The sequence below is a fragment of the Plectropomus leopardus genome, chromosome 3 (assembly GCF_008729295.1).
Source record: "Plectropomus leopardus isolate mb chromosome 3, YSFRI_Pleo_2.0, whole genome shotgun sequence".
Classification (NCBI taxonomy): Eukaryota; Metazoa; Chordata; class Actinopteri; order Perciformes; family Serranidae; genus Plectropomus; species Plectropomus leopardus.
The window spans coordinates 27285205-27306894 of NC_056465.1; the positions used below are offsets into that span (position 1 = coordinate 27285205).

The 21690-nt window shown below is 43.1% G+C and overlaps 1 protein-coding gene across 1 annotated transcript; it reads right to left on the bottom strand.

The window, feature by feature from the left end:
- Positions 1-1293: 1293 nt before the first annotated feature.
- On the bottom strand, positions 1294-18357 carry onecut3a (one cut homeobox 3a). The gene is made up of 2 exons (XM_042484047.1): positions 17292-18357; positions 1294-1586 (listed from the first exon to the last, which is right to left on the bottom strand). Exons 1-2 carry the CDS (start codon positions 18328-18330, stop codon positions 1294-1296), a joined length of 1332 nt encoding a protein of 443 aa, XP_042339981.1. The 5' UTR covers positions 18331-18357.
- Positions 18358-21690: the final 3333 nt, after the last annotated feature.

The window sequence follows — 21690 nt, forward strand, 5'->3', positions numbered from 1 at the left end:
TCCTCAGCATCTAGTGGCTCTTCCCTCCCTCTCCTCCGCTCTCAGCCCCATTGCTGGATACAGGTCTCTGCTATCGACAGCAGGGGGCACTGTTGCTCTGCCAGCGTGGGCAGGAGCTGGGGAGGGAGAGGTGTGCTGCTGCTGCTGCTGCTGCTGCTGTTATGAGGCCTTTGTGTCCCCATCTCCAGTGGGTTCCATGTGCTCCTCTTACATTCTGCTTTTCATATGCAGCTGTAATGTAGTTGGCTGGATGCCCGAGCGTGTTGTTGTCGCTTGCTTCTCAGTTATTGATCAGAGGAAAAGCTCCCAGCAGAACAAAGAGCATGTCCAGACATCTCGCCCGCCTCTCCTGTTGGTCAGAGAAACACAGACTCTAGGCTCGGGCTAAGAGTAACAATGACATGTCTCCCTACAGGCCTCCCAACATCTGTGCAAAAAATATAGACCTGGGCCTGGAAGACCTGAGTATCTGCTGCCGAGCATCTTGAGTTTCACCTTCAGGAGGGGTCAAGGCCCCGCTCTCTCTGTCTGCATCGATTCATTTTTCAATTCATTAGTTTGCCGTATGATCAGGCTGAGCTGCTCTCTGAAATGGCTGGCCATCAGGGAATACCTTTGGCCGAGGAATGAAGGAGACTACAGGAGGAGGGGGGGGGGAGGTAGAGGCGGAGAATTGGAAAGCCTTGTTGTTTTTTTCATAGGCTGCGTTGTTTTCTTTATGACGGCCTTGTGTGTGCAGGATGGGGCTTGGATAATAAGGCTGTGTGCTGTTCTGTTGTCAGATTTATTGCCGTTCTTTCGCCCTTGTTGCTTCCGTGTGCCGGCGTAGAGGGGATGAGAGAGAGACTAAAGAGGCAGACACAAAGGAGGTGAGTTGGAAGAAGGAGAAAAAAAAGCAGAATCAGTGGCTACTTGGGTGGTGAAGGAGGCCGGCAATGTGTCTGGTACCGTCCAACAAAAACATCAAATCTTTGGTGTCTCTTAACTTTTGTCAGATGCCATAAAAATGATTCAAAAAAGACAGAATCAATGATTGTCCTTATGTGAGTAATGCAGAGTGGACCTGACTTCACAATTCACCTTTTTAGATTATGCTTGTTTCAGGTGAGAGCTTGAAAATCTGACTGACAAAAAAGATGATTGCATGGCACAAAGGATTTTTTGTCGGGCAGAGGACACACTCAGACGGCCCAGGCCAGGTAGGGTTGTTACACACAGGTTTCACAGCCAATTCTCCATGTTGCCTGCTGTTCCAACCTGGCCCCCCGGCCCTCTGACGGTCCTCTCCTCCTCTCAGGCCTTCGAGAACGTGGTGGCGGATGTGCCCGGCTGCCCGGGGCTGGCACCATGGTCATCGTGCCAGCGGTCCACACAGCGGCGGCGAGCATTCATAAAGAAGTTGCTGACGGTGCTGAGCTCCAGGCCGAGCTGTTGGGAGATGGTGATCTGCATTTCCTTGGATGGACGCTTGTTCTCCTTGAAGATGGCGATGAGTGTGCGGCGCTGCAGGTCAGTGAAGACCAAACGCTGTTTCTTGGGCGCCGTGTTGCGGTCCTTGTGTTGCTCCTGTTCTTTGCGCTTGCAGGCTTGGTGTGGATGGCAGCGGTGGGAGGGATGGGGATGAGAGTGGGAGGCAAAGAGGGGAAAAGAAACACAAAGCAAGGTAAATATACAAAAGTGATTACGTTGGTGATTAGATAGCAAAGACAGGAGGTGGAGGGAAGTAACTAAATGTATCATTAGCCAATACTTAAACACATAAAAACTAGTTTATACACCAGCAGAGATTCTACAGCTCCATCTCTATTGCCATATTAAAGTTGATTTAAAGCTAATCCATGCCTCCTGCCCAGTGGGAATATTCCTTCCATCCTGCAGAGTGCAGACAGGGAGCCAGCCTGCGGTGAGAGAAAGATGGGGTGAGGAGGGGGGAGTAGGGGGGTGGGACTGGCTGTTGCCTGCTAGCTGGAGACACTGCTGTTTGATTCAATATTAATGCAGTTTGAGTCGCAATGGGGGACTGAGTGACTGTTGCACAAAAGTAAGCATTTTGTGTGTGTGTTTGTGTGGAAATGAGAGATAGAGGAGGGGCCGGCAAAGAAAAGGTTGGAGAGAAAAGAACAGAAAAAGGTGGAGGAGTAAGACAAAGTGTGTGCATTTGTGTGTGCGTATGAGAGCCAAAGAGAGGAGCCGAGAAGAGGGAGGGAGGGGCGGCGAGTGAAGGAGAAAGAGAGATATTGACCGACTTTGCTGTAGGAATTGGGGGGTTCTCTGTAGGGACTGAGGTCAGAATCCCCCCCAGCAGGTCTACAGTCTGCTACTTCAAACAGAGCCCACTGGAGCCCACTCTATTGAGCTCTGAGAGGGTATTTATAACCCGCCCGCCCCCCCCCCACCATCCCCAAACACAAACACTCGAGAGGTGCATGCACCGGCTGCTACGAGCCCCTTCCCATACACCGAGCAATTTTCAAAAGAAAACACACCGAGTGTACTCTTTCACGTTTGGGAGGGGGGTGGTGGGGTTGTAGGCAGCGAACACAGAAATTAATAGTTAATAGAATGTTGTATTGTGGGTAAGTGTGTTGTAACTCAAAGTATTCGTAGGAGACGGGTGGAAGGCAGCAGACAGGTGCGGGGTAAAAAGGCAGAAACGGCGCCCAGAGATGATGTAGGAGGAGTTTCGTGTGTGTGTGTGTGTGTGTGTGTGTGTGTGTGTGTGTGGAAGGTTATGGCACCACCTCTGCAGCCACATGTTCCCCTGCTGGCTTAGGATCGAATCCTGCCAGAACGGACTGTGTGTCCCTCTCAGCTTCCCTACTGTCTCAATAAAACGAGAGCAAATTGGAGAGAGAGAAAGATGCCATCCCTGTGGGGTCTCCACCTGCTGCCGTCGGTATTGTCTGATACTTTCATACTTCAATAATGTCTCACTCTCACGCTGTGTGTGTGTGCGCGCGTCTTGATGCATTTAAGGACAGTTTTTTTTTCTCTCTCTCTCTCTCTCTCTCTCATGTTCTACGTGTGTGTGCAGGAGTGTGTGTTTGTGGGAGGAGGTTGTGATTATGCTGAAGTGGCTGGAGCCAAGCAGTGGCGCTGTGTGTCTAATTACAGTGGAACAGAGCCCATTGATCAGCCATTGCAGTCCAATCTGTTTACTACAGATGTCTAACCTGCACACGAGCCCATCCATCATATTCATATTTCACATCAACACTGCAGCTATATATACATCATACACACACACGCTAATACGCCACATACAAATTTATCTAAATGCATGCTTGTATGTACAGTATGTATATCATCAAATATATATTTGATTTATTATGAGATTAAGGGCAGTCGTGACGACGACGAAGAGGAGGATGATGTCATTTTTTCATTTTGATTTTAGCTGATATATTCACATTGTCTCCGTGAGTTAAGTTTCAGTAGGTCAGGAAGAACGGGAAAAACCATTAAAGCAGTGAGGAGTCACATTAAAGTTACATTAAGGATTTTTTTTTAACTAAAAAGGCCTGCTTTCACCGCAATTAGAATTTCTTGCTTCTGTTTTTGTTAAATTAAAATAACAAGCACTTCTATCCCCAAACATTCAAAAACAACACAAAGATACATGCAAGATAATATCCAGCATTTTAGAAAGTTTAGCAAAAGATGGATTCATTGAAAAATAGATTCTTCCTGAACGAGGCGTAATTTCCACCTCTGTCAAAACTTTGCATGATGACCAAATTGATCATTTCCCAAATTTCGTTTTTGTCTCCGTAGTCCCACAAATGTTTTCCAGGAAATTATATGATGTCATGTGAATAATGTTGTGTGTAACATATTTTTATTGTATCCCCCTTTTATGATCTTTTTAACATATGTTAAGTTTCTTTGAGTACCATGAAAAGCACTCTATAAATACATTTTCAACATTTATTATTATTATTATTGCAATTTTTAGACACTTATTGTGTCACACCCACTTCTTAAACTAAAGTTATGTCCCTGGACTCATCAGTTCACTCAGTTCATTCCTCTAATTCAAGTATATATCAATTTTGACAGATACGCATAAACATTTTAAAAACGCTATCTGCCATGTTACATTCGTCAAGGCTTAGTAATATTTTCTCAAATTGTTAACGCCAAACATCCAACTAACATGTACGCTCCTCATATATATATACATAGTGTGTGAATTGTTTTGATGATCTATAAACCGGACGCTGGCTCGATGATGCAGTTATTAATATATGATACAATGCAGCCGTTGATACGTTATTGCGTTTTATTATTGATAAATGTTTAATCATGTTTTCCAGTTAACCCTGCCAGTGTCAGAAGAGATCTAATTAAACCAGAAATTAAAGCGTCTTGACGTTGAATTGTTTTCCTTATTGGTGAAAATCCATCCACACCAAACCGCAGTTTAATTTAAGGTTTGTAATATTCCAAAGCAAAACTATATGGCATCTTTATGACAACAAAACATTTTCATCTAAGAAACAAAACCAGCTGAACAACAAACACTTGCTTCAGTTAGTCAAATGATGGCTGACTGTGCAGCTTTTTATTTATATTTATCATTATCAGATAATACCTAAATTTCAGACCTGAATAAATTCTTGTTTATGTTGCAAACCTGATTTAAGTAATGCAAACATGAGGATGCTTGGCTTGTTCCCCATGTAGGGACTTACACTGCATCAGCTCCCCACTGACTCGAGGAGAAGCTACCAGTTCTACTCAGCAAAGACATGCCATCCCCTCTGGCTTTTAACTCGTGTGGAAGAGGATTCGTTTCCCAGCAGGACAATGAGCCTGAACATGCAGTGAAGTGTGTTTGAAGACGAGGGAGGAGCAGCAAGTAGTGCTGACGCGCACTGCTTTACCCCCACAGTCACCAGACCTCAGTGAACACAGGTGATTATTGTAAAAGGCGTAAACTAAATATTTAACATATTTTGCAATTTTTTGTTTTGTCTTTGTTGATACAATTTTTACACATTACTTCTCTGTCACTAACATCTACAATTAAAATGTAGTATTAAATACAAACGTGTATTAGTATGCATTAACTTATGCAACAGCATTTTTTAATATTGAAATTTGCTTTTAGAATAACTTCCTCTGGAGCAATGCAGTTAATATTATTATCAATATAGATTTATTACCACCTCAATATTCATGTCCCAGCTGACTTTCCATTTATTTTATGCAGCTTCCTGTTGGCCTCAACACCTTCACTTCCCTCCAGTGCGTGACCTTTTTCTTTCTGTGTCCAGATGTGTGACCTTGCACAGGTAAACAAACACACACACACACACACACACACACTTGGCCATATACTGGAAATGTGAAGTGTTTGACTTGAGATGTTTTTTTCATCTATTTTGTGCATATATACACCTTTTTTCTTGTGAGAAAATTCAATCAAATTGTCTTTCAAAGTAGCAATATTTTGGGCTTATTTTAGTTATTTCTTTCTGCTCAGAACATTTTATTAGCTATAAATTGTCTCCATGTCACTATGTGTATTTTCAAGCTGTAAAATCAACATGGATCTATGTAGTTACAGAAAGGGGATTCTTGCTAAATCTATCCATGGATTGTTTTTAAGCTGACCACAAACCTGTGGGGCAAATGCTTTGCAAACTCAGAGTATTTGTAATTACAGTATGTAGGACTTTATTCTCTTTAAATCCCCCACGGTTAAGATTAAAGAGACAAAAAAAAAAAATCTTTTTTGCGCAAGAAGCACAGGCATGGGGAGGGGTGTTAATGTGCCTCCACAACACGCTCAGACAGTCCCAGCTTCTCTCTCCACCGGCGAGTCACGTCCTGCCCACCTCATCGACCGCGTGCTTTGTGCCGCTCCGGTCGGCAGGTGTCGCTCTCACCGTGGCCCCGACTGCACGGGGCGCCATAGTGCGCTGCCTTTGCTACAGGCGCTGGATTTAGTAATCAATATCGATCGATCGGTGAGGAAGGGGGCCCTGATTACTGAACCAAGCTCGGCGTAGAAAAGAAAAAAAAATCGATCATTGCAGCTTTTAGAGCTACAGTAGGCACCGAGCAGAGAGACGGACATAAACTCATGCACAAAGAGCAACCGGACAAGAGCAGAAATCCCTGTTAGGTGTTGAGTGTTTTCTGAGGTGTACACCCCGCTGATACACGGGCAGAGAGAAATGTGATTTCTGTTACGCGCTTTATGAGCTGAGGAGCTGACCTACTTACACAAGCATACAAAGACTGATTAATAAATATACAAAGACATGTCCATCCTGGATTTCATTTTTTTTTTGTGCATGTTTTTTTTTAACTTTATCATTTACATCCCATGAAGCAGAAGTTTATCCCATTAATGTCAATTCACCGGCCTCCAGTCTTTTCTCTTAAAACTACGAAATTCCTAAATGAGTGATATTTTTTCTTCTTTTTTTCTGCTCGGATGAAAACGAGTATAACTTAGGCCCATTTCTTTTCCACTGATGACATTAATATTCTTTGCTTCACGACAAACCAAGCGAGGTTAAGAGAAAGGCCCTGGGTGTTCAATATCGATCGATAGATTCGTGAATAATTCGTGTGTGAAATTCAGTTCGTCCAATTAATTATGCCTCGGAGGAGGAGGAGGGGGGAGTTGTGGGCCCGGAGAGGAGATTCATGAAGGGGTGGAGACGCGCAAAACACACCAGGAAGGAAGGAAGGAAGCAAGCATCATGATCCAGCTTTCTTTGCAGACTTTAAAAAAAAATGTTTGGAGAGGAAGATGAGTAAATGATCATCATCACCTGTTCTGCTGCATGTGTTGAGCGCGCGCTCACAGCTGTCTCAGGCCTCCTCTGTCCCTGCAGATGTGAGTCCATCTTGAGCATTAATCATTTATTGATCACCGCTGCCCTTCCTGCTCATAATGAGAAAGTCAAACGGCCTAATATTATGCCTATAGTGTTTTATGAAAGCGTGGTTATTTACACATCTGCATCTCAGATTATTCTCTAATTTCCAAACCTCCTGCTGCAACAGATCCCGCAAAGCGCGCCAGGTCTGCCGATTTAATTAATTTACCAATAAACATGTTTACCGGTTACGGTTCGGCGCATTTATACACACACACACACACACACACACACACACACACAGTCATCACTATTAATCCATGCAGGGCCAGTTTGCTTGTAGTTGCACTCCTCTCCAGATTGTAAGAAGCATGATTGGGCAATTTGATGTTTCAGTCTATTTATTAAGTAACGTCTCTGTTGTTTCGCATGGGCCGTTGCCTTAAAGATTGATGTATATCCGCGCGGCCTCTCTCTCTCTGTATACTGTGGCATTTATTTTATTCTGTGCTGCAGGGCAATGCCAAGCTCTCTCTCTCTCTCCCCCACTCTCTTTCTCTCGCCAGGCCCAAACACTTCCAGCTCGATACCCCTTAATGTAATGAGTGAGAATTGGTGTTAATATACTGATAAAGCGACACAATTTGTTTGTTTGCGTTCTCCAGCGACTCAGCTGCGAGGCATTTCTTCTCCAGCACTTCAATAACACTCAACCTGAACTCAGTTACACCTTCGCCCACATCCCAACTCAGTGTGTCAGCTGCCCGCCTGCAACATTTACGTTTGCTCTTCTGTCACTGGACTTTGGATATATATAATATATATATATATATATATATATATATATATATATATATATATATATATATATATATATATATATATATGTAGAAAAATGTTCTCAGTCTGTTTGAGATGCACAAAAATGCACCTGAGAAATATCCTTTTATTCAGTTGTTTTCACACCGGCGCGTTATTAGCAACCCAGTGGTAAACCTAAGAAATTGCATAGTGCTTAAAAGAATTCAATAATCAGTAAAGGCTGCAGCCTGTGATGATCACGCTCTTTATGAGTTTTTAGATAATTAAACGCACTCAGCCATTTAAGCGCATGATTGAGAGAAACCGTATGACTGAATTTTAACATGCATTATTATTATATATATATATATATATATATATATATATATATATATATATATATATATATATATAGCGGACCAAGGCTGCTATATTGCCAGTTTAATAGCAGCCTTGGTCCGCAGTGTGCCATTTATTTGTGTGAGTGGCTCCATTGTTGGAGTGATACTCTTATCTGCGATTATCATTGATTTCGTTCATAATTGCTTTGACCAGTTATGCGTGATAGCGGTAATGATCATGATGCTTTATTTTTTGTAGAGACAGGCAGTGCCTACGGTTTCATTTCCCACAGACAACAGGTGTGGGCCCGCTGTGTGTGTTTTCACGTAATGTATAAATTTATTAGGAGCTTCTTCACTTTGAGGGATTTAGATAAATTATACTCCAACTGAATCCTGATCGTGCTGACTGAAATCTTGGACACTGTTTAAAAAAAATAAAATAAAATAAATGGATTCGTGTTACTTTTAAAAAGTAGTCAACAAATAAACCATTTAGCCGCTTTGAAATTCCGTTCACCCCATAAACAGTTTATTAAATTCATTAACATTTAAACAAATAACCGCCTCTGTGGGTCTCTTTTGGCTGTGGTGGAGAGGCTCTGTGGCCAGTCAATACACCCCGTTTTGGAGTTCATGCGGATGTGAATCCGTGTGCTCCATACTCCTTTTCATTTGCAGAATAGACTTTACACACTCTTTAAAGCTGCGTAAATCTGTCAGAAGCTCGTTTGTAGTCTAACACAGAAAACAGATGTGACGGAGAAAATTAAAAAGAGCCTGAACTAATTTATTTATTTTAATCATTATGTGAGGATGCGTTTCCATTATTACCTATTTCAGCTTCTTCAGTTTAAAACTCGCCTCCTTCTATATCACCACTACTGATGTCGGGGTGCACAGAAAACTTCCATATATTCCAAATGTCAGCTGCCACCCATCTGTTCGTTTCTTATTTTGTCACAGAAGAATCAGCGAACTGATCTGCAGTCAGATGATACTGTTTACTCTCCACGGGGAGACGGACAGGTTTTCAATATGCAGGAATTTTCCAGATTCAAATTTAATACAGTTCTCACTCAATCATGTGAAAAGAGAGTCAACAAATACTTCTACACTAGCTCTAATTGCGGTGACCAAATTGCATTTCTATGGTCTATTTTCCCAATGCCAAACAAAGCATATTAAATTGAAATAAATAAAATATGTTTTTAGCTCTTATTATTCTGTAGAACGTTGGTCTGTTTAGGGTTTAATTTTATTTAGGGTTCAGTAAAGTATTAATTTTCCCTAGCTTTTTTTGTCGCCTATTGCAAATCAAATTGGTAGAAAAAATGTCTAATTCCTCAGACTGTTAATTTATTTAGTTCAGAATCGTCCCAAATATATTTATATTTTATTTCATTTTTCATTATTAATTGATAATCATTTTTGTGTTTTCGACCACTAATGGAAAGAGATGCAAATTAACAAACGAACGAGAAGAGTGGCCAATGCTTTAGGTGGTGCATATGGGGATCCAAATAAATAAATAAAACAAAATACGTTGTGAATTTTTTTTAAAAAGGGGTGGAAATAATGTAATTAATTATAGTGTTAGAATTTATGTTGGACTGCAGTCTGTGCATCTATAATAATTAGTTATTTTGGTCTGTCAAAAATAAATATATTGCAATCAAAACAGACACACACACACACATACACACACACACACACTACAGAAACCCTGGAAAACTAACTGAAGAGGCAAAAGTCAGCGTTTTAATATCGGCTCAGTAAAGCAACAAATTAAACAAATTATTAATTTCAGAATAACCCGCAGCCTGTTCGTTATATTTAATAACATGTAATATAAAGGCTATGCGCGCTGTCATCGATTCATTCATCAATTGATTTCACAGTCGTTTTGTTCCTTTGTTGATCTGTGTGGGGTTGCCCAACCGGAGTTTCGGGTTGCATCTGTGGGTACGATCAGCTGTGTGTGTGTGTGTGTGTGTGTGTGTGTGTGTGTGTGTGTGTGTGTGTGTGTGTGTGTGTGTGTGTGTGTGCGCGTGTGTGTATGTGTGCGTGTGTGTGTATGAGCGCGTGCGCATGTATGTGTGTGTGTTTGCGGTTTTGTTGTGATCGACCCTGCAGACAGACTTACAGAGGTTCCCTATAAACCATCTGCAGGCTCGCGTTTCAAAAAGGCCCGGCGAGGTGGAGACACAGGGTGAATTTTAACTTTTTTGTCTTTACCTGCTGTTTTATTTTTACACAACTCAGGCGGACATGAAACATTAAATCCAAAAAAAAGACTGACTAAACTACAGATTTACAGACTGCATTGGGAAAACATTTATTCGCGCATTGGCTCTCAAAATTTTATTTTCCCTTCAAGGACTTTAAATATTTCAGATTTTATCTGATATAAGAAAAAAAAACATGTATTCTTTTTTTTTGCCTCAAACTACTGCTGTAAAAAAAAAAAAAAAACAACAACATACCTCCACATACAGAAATCATATTGTAACACCTAACAGGAGATTAAATTACGTCTTTCTGTTTTAGAAACCTCGCCGTGCGCAATTGGATATGTGCCTTCACTTCCTTTTAATTGCGTGGACAATGTCCTTGCCTTGTGTTCTTAAGCTGCGCATTAAACAAGCCATTATCGGGCCTTTAATAACCGATGGCCTGTCAGGGCGTCAGATAAGCAGCCAGTGTGCGGACACACCGCTTCTACCTCACTGCTGCTTCCTCACTGCTGCTTCAGCGCGCTGGACACAGATTTAAAACCACTTTAACCCCCCCAAAAAGTAATCCGTAATTTCTACAAGACTCCTCACTCTGTGTTTGCAGCGTCATGACAGGTTACATCAGCAGACATCCTCTGATATCTCGGAATAAAATCTGAGGGAATCATCAGGTTGGAGAAACAAGTTATGTGATGGAAAATATACCTCAAAACGAAGTGTTAACACTTTTTTAAACTGTCGGATTATCAAAAAGAATCTAAATCGTTGTAGGAATTGCACAAAAGACAGCATGCGTGAGGATGCGCAGGACGCACAGACCCAGTTTTTGGGGCATCCCAGCGTTACATAACAGCGCGCTGAGCTCCATCTGCACAATGCTGATGTACTCTGGTCAACATTTTAATTGCTCAACAGCCTGCTCTTTGGAACCGCTTCAGCTCTTGTGTAAACCTTTGCAGATTGTGGCGGGTCAAAAGCCACCGTATGATTTGTTTCTTCACACACACACACACACACACACACACACACACACACACACACACACACACAGAGAGAGAGTGAGGGAGAGAGAGAGAGACCAGCACCGCGTTCACCTTACGTTTGACTCCAAAGCGCCAAGGACGAATAATAAGATTTAATTATGATTATCTTTTAGGTTTGGGCCCTTTGTTGTTATTATTCTTGGGGGGGGGGGTTGTTGCCTAGGAAAGAAAGGGGGGATGCACGCGGTGCCATTAACCCTTTGATGCTAGCCGCGTGCATTCAGTCGACTCTGCCAGCAATTTGATTTAAAGGTCATTCTCTCCTATCGATCCGGTTTGGCGAGGGGGCGACGGAGTAGCGTAGGAATTGATCATCTAAAATAGAAGAGACGGTATTCGAGACTGTACAGAGTCCAGACCTCTGCTGCATTTATAATTGCTAAGCACGCCCCCCGTGTGAATTGGAACAGTGCGTGAGTGTGTGTGTGTGTGTGTGAGAGAGAGAGAGTGTGTGTGTTGTCTAAAAAGAGGAATGGGTGAAGATGTGGGAGACAGTGCAGACTCCTGCATGTGTCGCTAATCTGATTTCTATTAAAATTGCATTATTTTGAATAATAAGGTCGACTTGGTCAGAGCAGTGTGGGTGGGATGTATAATGAGCGCACAGAGGTTACACAACTGTGAACTTTGAGTCGTCTCGTGCTGCTAATCCGTCTCCATCACAGAATTGGAGCGAAGCTGCTAAAGCTCTCCAATTTCTTAAAAAGTCAGCATTTGACTATTTTGACCGAGCAGGGCCATGGTGCGAGGTGTGCAACAATCCAGCGTGAGAGTTTATTAGTCATTCTGTTGTGTGTTTTGAAGGGTGAGCTGTTAATGGGAGAAATGGTGTTGCATGGTGGAGATGGAGGGGGGGTTGCATGGCTGCATGGCGCAGCTCCAGAGATGGAAAGCAGAGGCCGGGGAATGGAAATCGATACAGATTCAGGGCTCGCCAGATCGGCCTTAACAATGTGGCGCAGACGCACTCTACATCCCGATCACATACACACAGGAGAGAAGAAACGGGGAGGTGACACGTATGCAGGCTGTAGTTGCTGCTATGATATTGTCCTGCAGTGGTGAATCAGAAGAAATACAATCAATCACGGTGCTTGTGTAGGTGTTTCCCCCTTTTCCTGTATAACTTCCCACGTTGCATCCAAAATATGCATATTCATATAAGCCCACTACATGAAAATGTATGCAAATTTAAAGTTGAATTGACTTTCCCCTCCACCACATGCAGTCCAGCCTCCTCATCGCCAGGCTGCACAGATAATGATGCAAGGCGTGAGATGTCATTTCATGTGGTAGGAGCTACACTGAACCCGCGATTTAAACAAAATAGCCTCGAGGTATAGCCTCAAGAAAATGACTGTTGCTCTCCCACCGCAGGATTTCAAAGGCGATGCTTGTACATGCGTGTCTCAGTACTTACAGCACACGTTGCTGTGCTTAACGAACGAGGCTCTGAAAACCGCAGCTGCACTGTTTATCCCCCCCCATCTTCCCCTCACACATCAATTATTAAAGTACCAATCGATCATTTCGCGGGCTAACATCAAGCCATCTCTTCATGAAAAAAAGAATCCTGTTTTAGATTAACCCGCATCAATCACATCTTAATGCCCTATCCAATTAAACCCATTATCCCGGCTTAAGTGACCAAAAAAGGGAAGCACCATGCACTCCTGACTATTTTTATTATTGCTTTTGGATATTTTCGTGAGAATCAGACTCCCCAAAATATGACTTCTGGTTTGTATTCTGCAAAAACAGAGGCAAGAGATGAGATTTAAATGGCTTTGTGCAGGACTGGAAAGTAGGGTGCAGGGTGGTGTGATTGACGCGATTGTGGATTGTAATATTGATCGATGGGTGGAAGCTGTTGGATGAAATAATGGTGTTTAGGGCCTACAAGAGCGCTATTAACTATGTATTGGTTAAAACTCCAGTTCACCACCTTGAACTGTCCTCAAAACAGAGAGGAGATCCTGCAGTTCATTGTTGATGGAAGTTCATTTCAGCACCCTGGACAGCGCATTAGAGAACTAACCTGCAAACTGTTTTCTCCCCATACCAAATAATGCGGGAACATTTTTTAAAAGGCAGTTCGTAACCTTTTTCAGGTAGCATACCTAGATTAATCGCCTTATTTTGCAGAAAAGGAATACACCATGCTCCCTTTTCTTCTAAAATAACAGATCATTTTTGAATTCACATTAAAAAAATAAAATGATTCACACTGGAAATTCGTTTTATACTTTTAGTATACATAAGGTACCAGAGAGCATAAAACAGTATCAAAATAGAGCTTGTTCTTCAAAAAAATGACATTGAAGGATCCCCTGCACCCCTGACATAGGTCCTAGCTAAACTAATGTCTTAAAATCCCAAATCACATAGAAACATCAAAACATCCCAGAAACATCGGGAAATCCTTGAAACATCCTAAATTCTAGAAGCATCCAAAAGTCCTAGAAATGTCCTAACATCACAGAAACATCAAAGAAAATCCCAGAAACGACCTTAAATCCTAGAAACGTCCTAAAATCATAGAAACGTCCTAAAATCCTAGAAATGTCCTAACATCACAGAAACGTCATAAAATCCCAGAAATGTCAAAAAATCCAAGAAACGTCCTAAAGTGCTAGAAATGTCCTCTAATCCTAGAAACGTCCTAAACACTTGCAATGTTCTAAAATCCTACAAAATGTCCTAAAATCCTACAAAACGTCCTAAAATCATAGAAATGTTCTATAATCCTTCAAAATGTCCTAAAATCCTACAAACGTCCTAAAGTGCTAGACATGTCCTCTAATCCTAGAAACGTTCTAAATACTTTCAATGTTCTAAAATCCTACAAACGTCCTAAAATCCTAAAAATGCTCAGAAATCCTAGAAACGTCCTAAAATCCCAGAAACATGTATTGGGCCCCTGGCCTACAGTCAATTGCAAAACTGACCCCCAAACAAAGCAAGCTGCGTAAGGCAACTGCTAACCTCAAAGAAAAATATGTTTTCCAACCAAACGGAATGTATTGCAGTGGTGCACGCGCGCAGGGGAAAGGGCGCAGTGTGACGGGGTTGGGGGAGGTTGTGGTGGTGGATGTGGATTGCTCCAGGATTAGGCCCGTGTAAACTGCGTGTAGTCCATTGAAACATGAATAGAGGCCTCCCACCCTCATTCTCAACAATGGTTTTCCTCCGTGGCCCGTAGGTCTTGACCTGCACACCCTGGCACGTGCTCCGGCCATTCAAATGGTAATAAACCAACTGGGCTTCGTTTTTTTCGAGGGGAGAGGGACCCTGGTATGCACCTCATCACTGTCACATGGAAGCAGCATATCTGGTACCAAAACTAGGAATAGGAATGGTCTTTTTGGGGGAATAAATCAGACTTTTGGTGATATAATTGAATATTTTAAGTGGCGTGAATGCTACCAAAATGACGATATAACCCAAGCCCCACAGGACAAATGAGTGAGTGCATTACACACAACAAACAGAACATGATTACAGCAAAGAAAAAAAAGGTGTGCAATAGCGTTTTTTTAACAGCTGTCCTCTTTCCCCTCCTTTTTTTTCCGGCTCCCGCCTCCCCCCTCTGCTCCGGGGAGAGACCAATGGGAGAGAGTGCTGAGGCGGGATAATTGATAGATGCACTGGCTATCCTTATCGATCAGGGCTGTATTGACCCGACCAAATACATTGAGATGGAGTGTGGAATTCAACACAGATGCAAAGACGAATTGTTTTCATCGTTAATGCGATCTTTAAATGCCCCCCAAACCTTCACTTTGCCCGCGTATTTCTTATTCGTGCAGGTTTACAATGAAGTATTTATTTATACAGTATTGGACGAAAACATTTGCTTTAAGAAAATAAAAGACATCCAAAAGTTAAGGCTTTTCACCGGACCTGTGTGTTATGGCTCTGCAAATGAAGAACACAATAGGTGCCTGTGGGTCTTTGCCCTCGTCGCATCGGGAGATGTTGAGCGTGAAGGGCACACATTCCCCCCCAACAAACAGGCCTATATCTCTGCTCTGCTTTTCGTTTCAGGGCTGGATTGTCATGTGTGTGTGCAGACACTGGCATTTTCACATTAGCTAAGCAGGGCAGCTGCATTGATTTGTGTGACTGTGATGAATTTGGAATAGTAATTTGAATTTATTGATTGATGTGGCCGAGCGAGTATGGCCCAGCCTCACTTTCAGCATCACAACCCCCCTTCAACTCCCACTCCCAGCCCACATGCGCACCGAGGATAATGGTGATTTTAAATGCAATAAGTAAAATGTTGCTCGGTGCATTTACATACAAGTCATTTGTCATTTTGCCCAACTGGCTTATTTTCTTTGAGACCTATTGTGGCTGCAGGTTAATGCAAAATGGACAAAAGGCCCCTAAATAATCTGCTGATTTAAAATAAAAACTGAACATACTTTATATTGGAAATGTAATAAAATACATTCTTGAAAAGAATAATTGATAAAATCTACCACTACTAGATCCTATTAGGATAAGAGTGCAGCCCTAATTTCCATTCTACAACCAAATACGCACGCACGTACGCACGCACGTTCACCTATAGGCTGCCCTGGGCCAGGCCACATTAAAATATGCAGTAGGTGTGCACAGGACTGTGCCACTCCAACATGTCAATTGAATTGGGGGGGTTTTATCCTGATGCCGGGTGTGGAAGATATAAAACCCCACAGCCCAATTAGCTTTAACAGCAGTGGCACTTAAAGAGACAATTGTGGAGTGTTTAAATCTTTATTTACCAGAACCCCACTAAATGCGCAAAGGAACAATTTACATGCCATTAAGTGCTTTTCAATAGGGCATTGACTGGAACTAAAATATGCCACTATATCTGCTTAATTGAACTGTTCGCTGAAATACGACACAGAAAGAGCTGATTGACGTTTGGAAGCGCAGCACGTCTAAACAGGGCCTTTACACAAACATCAATGAGAGGGGGACCTCTCGCTCACAACTCTGTTTTAACCCCACTGCGACGTCTCTCGGTTTCATTTACGTCCTGTTAATCGGGTGGAAAGTGTTAAAGGGTTTAAAGAGGGGGGCGGGGATGTGGGTTCAAATCACAGCGTTTAGTGATAATCTTTGCGCAATAAAAATCCAAACGATGGATGAAAGAGATAAACCAGTGCAGAGACAGTATATGTCTTCTGCTGAAGTACGGGATGTCCACTCTTTTGTGTGATCATATCCCAGTAATCTCACAAACAAATCACATTTTTTAGTATCAGACAGGCTGCCAACTTAAGAGACAAGATATCCCAGAGTGCAACACAGGCCAGAGAAAGACGCATCTGTTTGTGTGTCTGTCTTTCAGATTCAAATCGATCATTTATCAGTGTGCTACTCTGAAAGGGGACGCCTGGACCTGAAATATTGATCCATAGGAGGTCATGCTCCCCCGACTCTTTGGCCAGGCCTCAGACGATCCTTGTTTGCGACGACGCGCTTATTTGACAGAGGGAGTGACAGAAGTTTGTTTGTGACAAATCAGTCCAACATAAAACAAGAATTTGAGTTGCAATGTGTAGATTTGGTTTGCCATTTTAAGTAATATCTGCAAGATGTAATCAAGTTTTGATTTCCTTTGTTTGGCCCCTTTCTGTGTGTTTTGTTTGTGTGTGAGAGTGGCAGAGGGTGAGACAGAGTGAGAAGGGAGTGTGTATCCATGCTGTATCCGTGCGTAAAACCGCTGCATGTGCGTAAAAACAAACATCTGTGCAGTTTGCACCTTCGCTACTTTGAGATGCGTCCTCTCTTTTGTTTATAACACCTCCAGTGTTGCAAGGCGTCTGTTTATACTATAATGGATCATAGCATCAATCAAAATATAGATTACCCCAACATTTAACACCCAACTGTCATGATGAAGTTTTACTCGATACAATCGACTAATAACTTCTAGTAATGTCTGTTTGAGCAGCTATTGACAGTCTCGCCACATTGACTTCAAATTGATCCCTCCACATCACTCAGGTTGGGAGCTGTCTCCTCACTCACCTGCAAGCCTGAGCGCCGACATCCGCTGGAACTCGGGCTCCTGGAGCCACTTCCACATCCTCCTGAACGTCTCCCGACCGGACTTGAGTTTACTCCACGGTTTAGGATTCCGCAGCAGGTCAGACAGAGTTCCCTGGGACCGGCACAAGATCCTCTGAGCAAAGATGGCCTGGGGGATGCTGTAGCGCTTGAGCTCCGCCGTTATTCGCTGTGCCACCTCCTTGGTGTTTATCTCCTCCACCTGCCCTGACCCACCTCCCTGCCCGCCTCCCACCACCGTCTGCCTGTCCCGCTCCGACAGCATGGACCCGTTTGCCTGAGAGTGCGGATGGCTGTGATGGTGTATGCCGTTCAAGGATGTCATGAGCCCGGCCCCGTGGCCCCCGAGACCCCGCGCCAGGTGCTCCTCGCCCCGGGACAGCATGGCTGCGTGGGACTCGAAGCCCCCCGAGGAGATCATCTTGTCGTTGGAGAGGTGAGCTCCGGGACCGTAGGCGCTGAGAGTCTGCTGGGAGCTGTGCAAAGACCCAAGACCGTTGGACAGAGGGGACAGAGGCTGCCCCATGCCGGACATGTCTTTGGGATAGTGGCCATAGAGGTTGCTCATGGAGGCGAGGCTCCGGTCGTCCCTCATCAGGGTGAAGCTGCCGCTGACGTTTCCAGCTGCGAGTCGCTGGTGCGCCGGATGATGGTGAGCATGTGGGTGTGGATGGTGAAATTTCTCCGACACGGTGGATATGGGGGGCAGGTGCTGCAGTGGCGTCAGCGTGGTGTAGGTGCTGCTCAGGCTCATCCCGGAGTCGCACGACATGGTCATGGCCGGATGCAGGGGGCCAGACAAAGCGTGGTCCGTGCGGTAGTCCCCTGCTCCCTCCAATATCGAGGCCATGCTGGACACCATGGCTGACCGTCCGTGCGACACCAAGTTCCGATGCGACGCCGACGACTGGCGCGCGTGCGGGGAGTTCATTAAGTCGCTCGTTTGATGGGAGTGAGATACACCGTGCAGATTTCCAATGTTTTCCATTGTAAGCTCCATCGCTGAAAGGATTTTTATTTCCACCCCTCTCGCCACTCTCTCGCTCTCTCCCTCGCTTCTCTCCCTCTCTCACTGTCGCTCTATCTCACACTCCTTTCCAATAAATTTTCAACGATTTCAAAGCCAAGCCATTGATTGTAGTTGCCTCTTTGCAGTCAATCCAGCATGGTTTTAAAAGATCCCGGCCGCCACACAAACTGCGCCGCAAAAAACCCTCTCTGCTCAGTGTGAAGGTGTCTGCGCCTGCCCGGATTTCTCTCGCTGTAGAGCACCTTCTACTATACCCAAAGCGCTGCTCTCCTCTCTGTGTGTATATTGACGCGCCCGCGCTCATGTTAAGATGAGATCGAGCCTGTGCGCATGTGCGCGCCCCCGTGGTGTATCCTCGCACTCGCGCACTCTGTCTGGGGCCAACCTGACGTCACTGGCCCCTAATGTCATGGGGTTGTTCGTGTTGCGCGCTGGACCTCAAATTCCTGAAAACGATTGCATTAGACACTTGTGAAGATAACACACAGAAGTGCAATCCTCTGCAGTGTGTGCAACATTTACACTCAGATGGATAAGATGGACGCGCGCCTTGTTTTCTCTGATAAAAAGGTTTGACACGGCGCCAGAACATGTGATTCCTCTGCTGAAGGTTAAATATTAATTGACATGTGTCACATCTGGCCACGAGATGAATAACAAAACCACGAGTGATCTTGAAGAAGAGGTCACAGATCTGCTTTGATCTTTAGTATTTTAATTCAGAAATTAGATATGCATAATGTCTAATGTCTAATGACGCCAACTGAAATAACTGCTGTATTTGTAGATGTAAATAAATTATTCGAGAGTACAAAACACAAGCTTCAGACAGCGTGGATGACCTTTGACACGTCTAAATTATAGGCTAACCAGAGTACCAATTTACATTCGGTCTCTTTTCGCAATCTCAAAAGTAAACGATGAGATCTTTCTTCTTGTTAACTTTCACTCTTTACTTTTTCCTCACTCCTGATTTTTTTTCCCTTCAGCAAATTTTACTGAATAAATCCGTCGAGTTGCATTTCATCATCGCTTCTGGGCTTTGACCCCTTTCGCCTCTTTGCTCCTCAGATTCAGGCATAACTCCCTCACTGTGTTCTCGTGCCTCACAAAACTTCTTGTATGAAAACTTGCTGCTCGCTGACGTCAATCCAGGTCAGCAATCCATCAATGTCAAAGTATGTATGGATCAGGAGATGCATCTATAGGTTGGTGCCTATTGCAGGAGCCCGCAATATGGATGCAATATAAGGTTGAGATCGAGGGATTGGATTCTGTATAAGGGGCGCACGAATAAGTCACGCGTTTTGGGTGGAAAACGATGAGAGTTTGAAGTGCTATAAGCGAAATATTTCTTATTTATTCCAGGTGTTGCTTCATATAATGGGCTGGATGCAATGGCATGAGCACATGCAGTCCAGCACAACAGCCAATTTGGTAGTGATACTGTTACAATATAAAGCCTATAATTTGTTGTATTTAATAACGTAAAATGTTACATGTTGTTTTGTCCCCTTATGGCCTCACACTATAAAATCTGAGAAGATGATTTCACTTTTTTAAAAAAGGAAATCATTTAGTAATATATACATAATATTGTGAAGTTGTTGCAACCTAAAAATGACATGTTTAATTAAGTCAATCTTTCTATGTTCAAGCAACTTCAGTAAACCAAATATGCAGTGCTAAATATTTGTATTCTGCTGGTTTTAACCTCAGTCATATTTGTATTTTCTTAAACGTATTAAAACAACAGAAGTCACAGATCTTTTACCATCATCATTACTGAAATCCTTTGTTTGGATCAAGTTAAGTCAGACTAACTTGGTTTACTGAATTTGCTAACACTTAGAAATGTAATTCCTTTGTCATTTTTAAGTTGCAACAGCTTCACAAAATTATGTAAATAAAGCTAAACTTAGCAATTATATATAAAGTAAACAAATTGGGATTTGTAGTGATATCTACTTTCCTTTTTAAAGGCAATCCAAGATTTTAAATAAGATTCACTTGTCAGATTTGGCACTGTGGAAATAACATTATACGCTTTATTACAGGGTTGTGTTATTATTTTATTATTACAATTATTTTATGCAATTGTCCAGCTGCAGGTGCAGCTTTCTATAGGGTGAGATACTGAGACTAACACATGTTGGAAAACTGCAAAAAATCACATCAACACCTCTGTGACATGTTTTAGACATGTTTGAACACACTGGAGAGTGTGTTCCTGCAAGTGTGATGTGTGTGTGTGTGTGTGTGTGTGTGTGTGTGTGTGTGTGTGTGTGTGTGTGTGTTTGTGTGTGTGTGTGTGTGTGTGTGTGTTGCCAGTCCTCAGTAGGCCTTTATTTGCTCTGTAAACTATGTTACTAAGTGAGAACCCCTGGCATTTACACCGATGTTATGCAAAATTAGGCTATTAGGATTTCGACCCGCAGCTTGGGAAAAAAAAGTAGTGCAACAATCCAGGAAGTGGCATCACTAATCATTTGCAAATTGCATAAAATAATTTCCCTGACCAGTGTTTACCAACAGCGAGGTCAAGGCCATCCATAACTGCACTGATGAATTGTGATATCAGCGGCCTTGGCACACAGCTCCTCTTCCCCTCCAAATAATGACCCTAAAAACTGTGTCTTTGCTGATTGCCAACGGGGGATGGTGGCTTTTGGCTTGTGCCATCAGGAGAACAGCAGTGTCCGCTTGGGTTAATGTCCCTGTATTGATCCCAGCAACCACTGCTATCGAAAATGAATTACCGAAGCCCGCACAGCAGCGAATCCGTCATCTGTGCTCAGCCAGCCGGCCAGAGCAGCTTATTGGTCGCGGTGGTGATGGATGTTAACTTTCATTGCTGGCTCCTCGCTCCTAATTCACCAGGGTTTACAACCAAAACAACGCGATGAAAAGTTTTATACTTTCACCAAGAACTTGTAAACTCCATACCAGTACCCCCATTTCCAATTTCTTTTTCTCTATAGTGCAGCAAGCGAGGTCATGTGAACTCCCTCAGATCAAACCAGCAGGGTCAACAGGGCGTGGGGAGCTGATCAGTGTACTCTCCCCCAATTTCAATCAATGTTGTTTACTTCTATTTTATGCAGCTTGGTCAAATCGTTCATTCAGCCAGCCAAAATAAAAATTTGAATGCAAAGTAAACCATTTTCCCCCTCACACACACACACACACACACACACACACACACACACACACTCACAAAAAAAATCCATGTGTCCGCCTAGAGCTCAGTTTTAATTTGTATTTTAATGTACTGTTTTCGAATACTTAAATAAGCATATCCTATGGCGAATACAATATGAAATATTAACT

Coding starts and splice junctions, on each gene's coding strand:
- onecut3a (XM_042484047.1), bottom strand. CDS start 18,330: ATGGAGCTTACAATGGAAAACATTGGAAATCTGCACGGTGTATCTCAC. Junction 1,587..17,291: donor GTCGGCGCTCAGGCTTGCAG/GTGAGTGAGGAG, acceptor ATCCACACCAAG/CCTGCAAGCGCAAAGAACAG.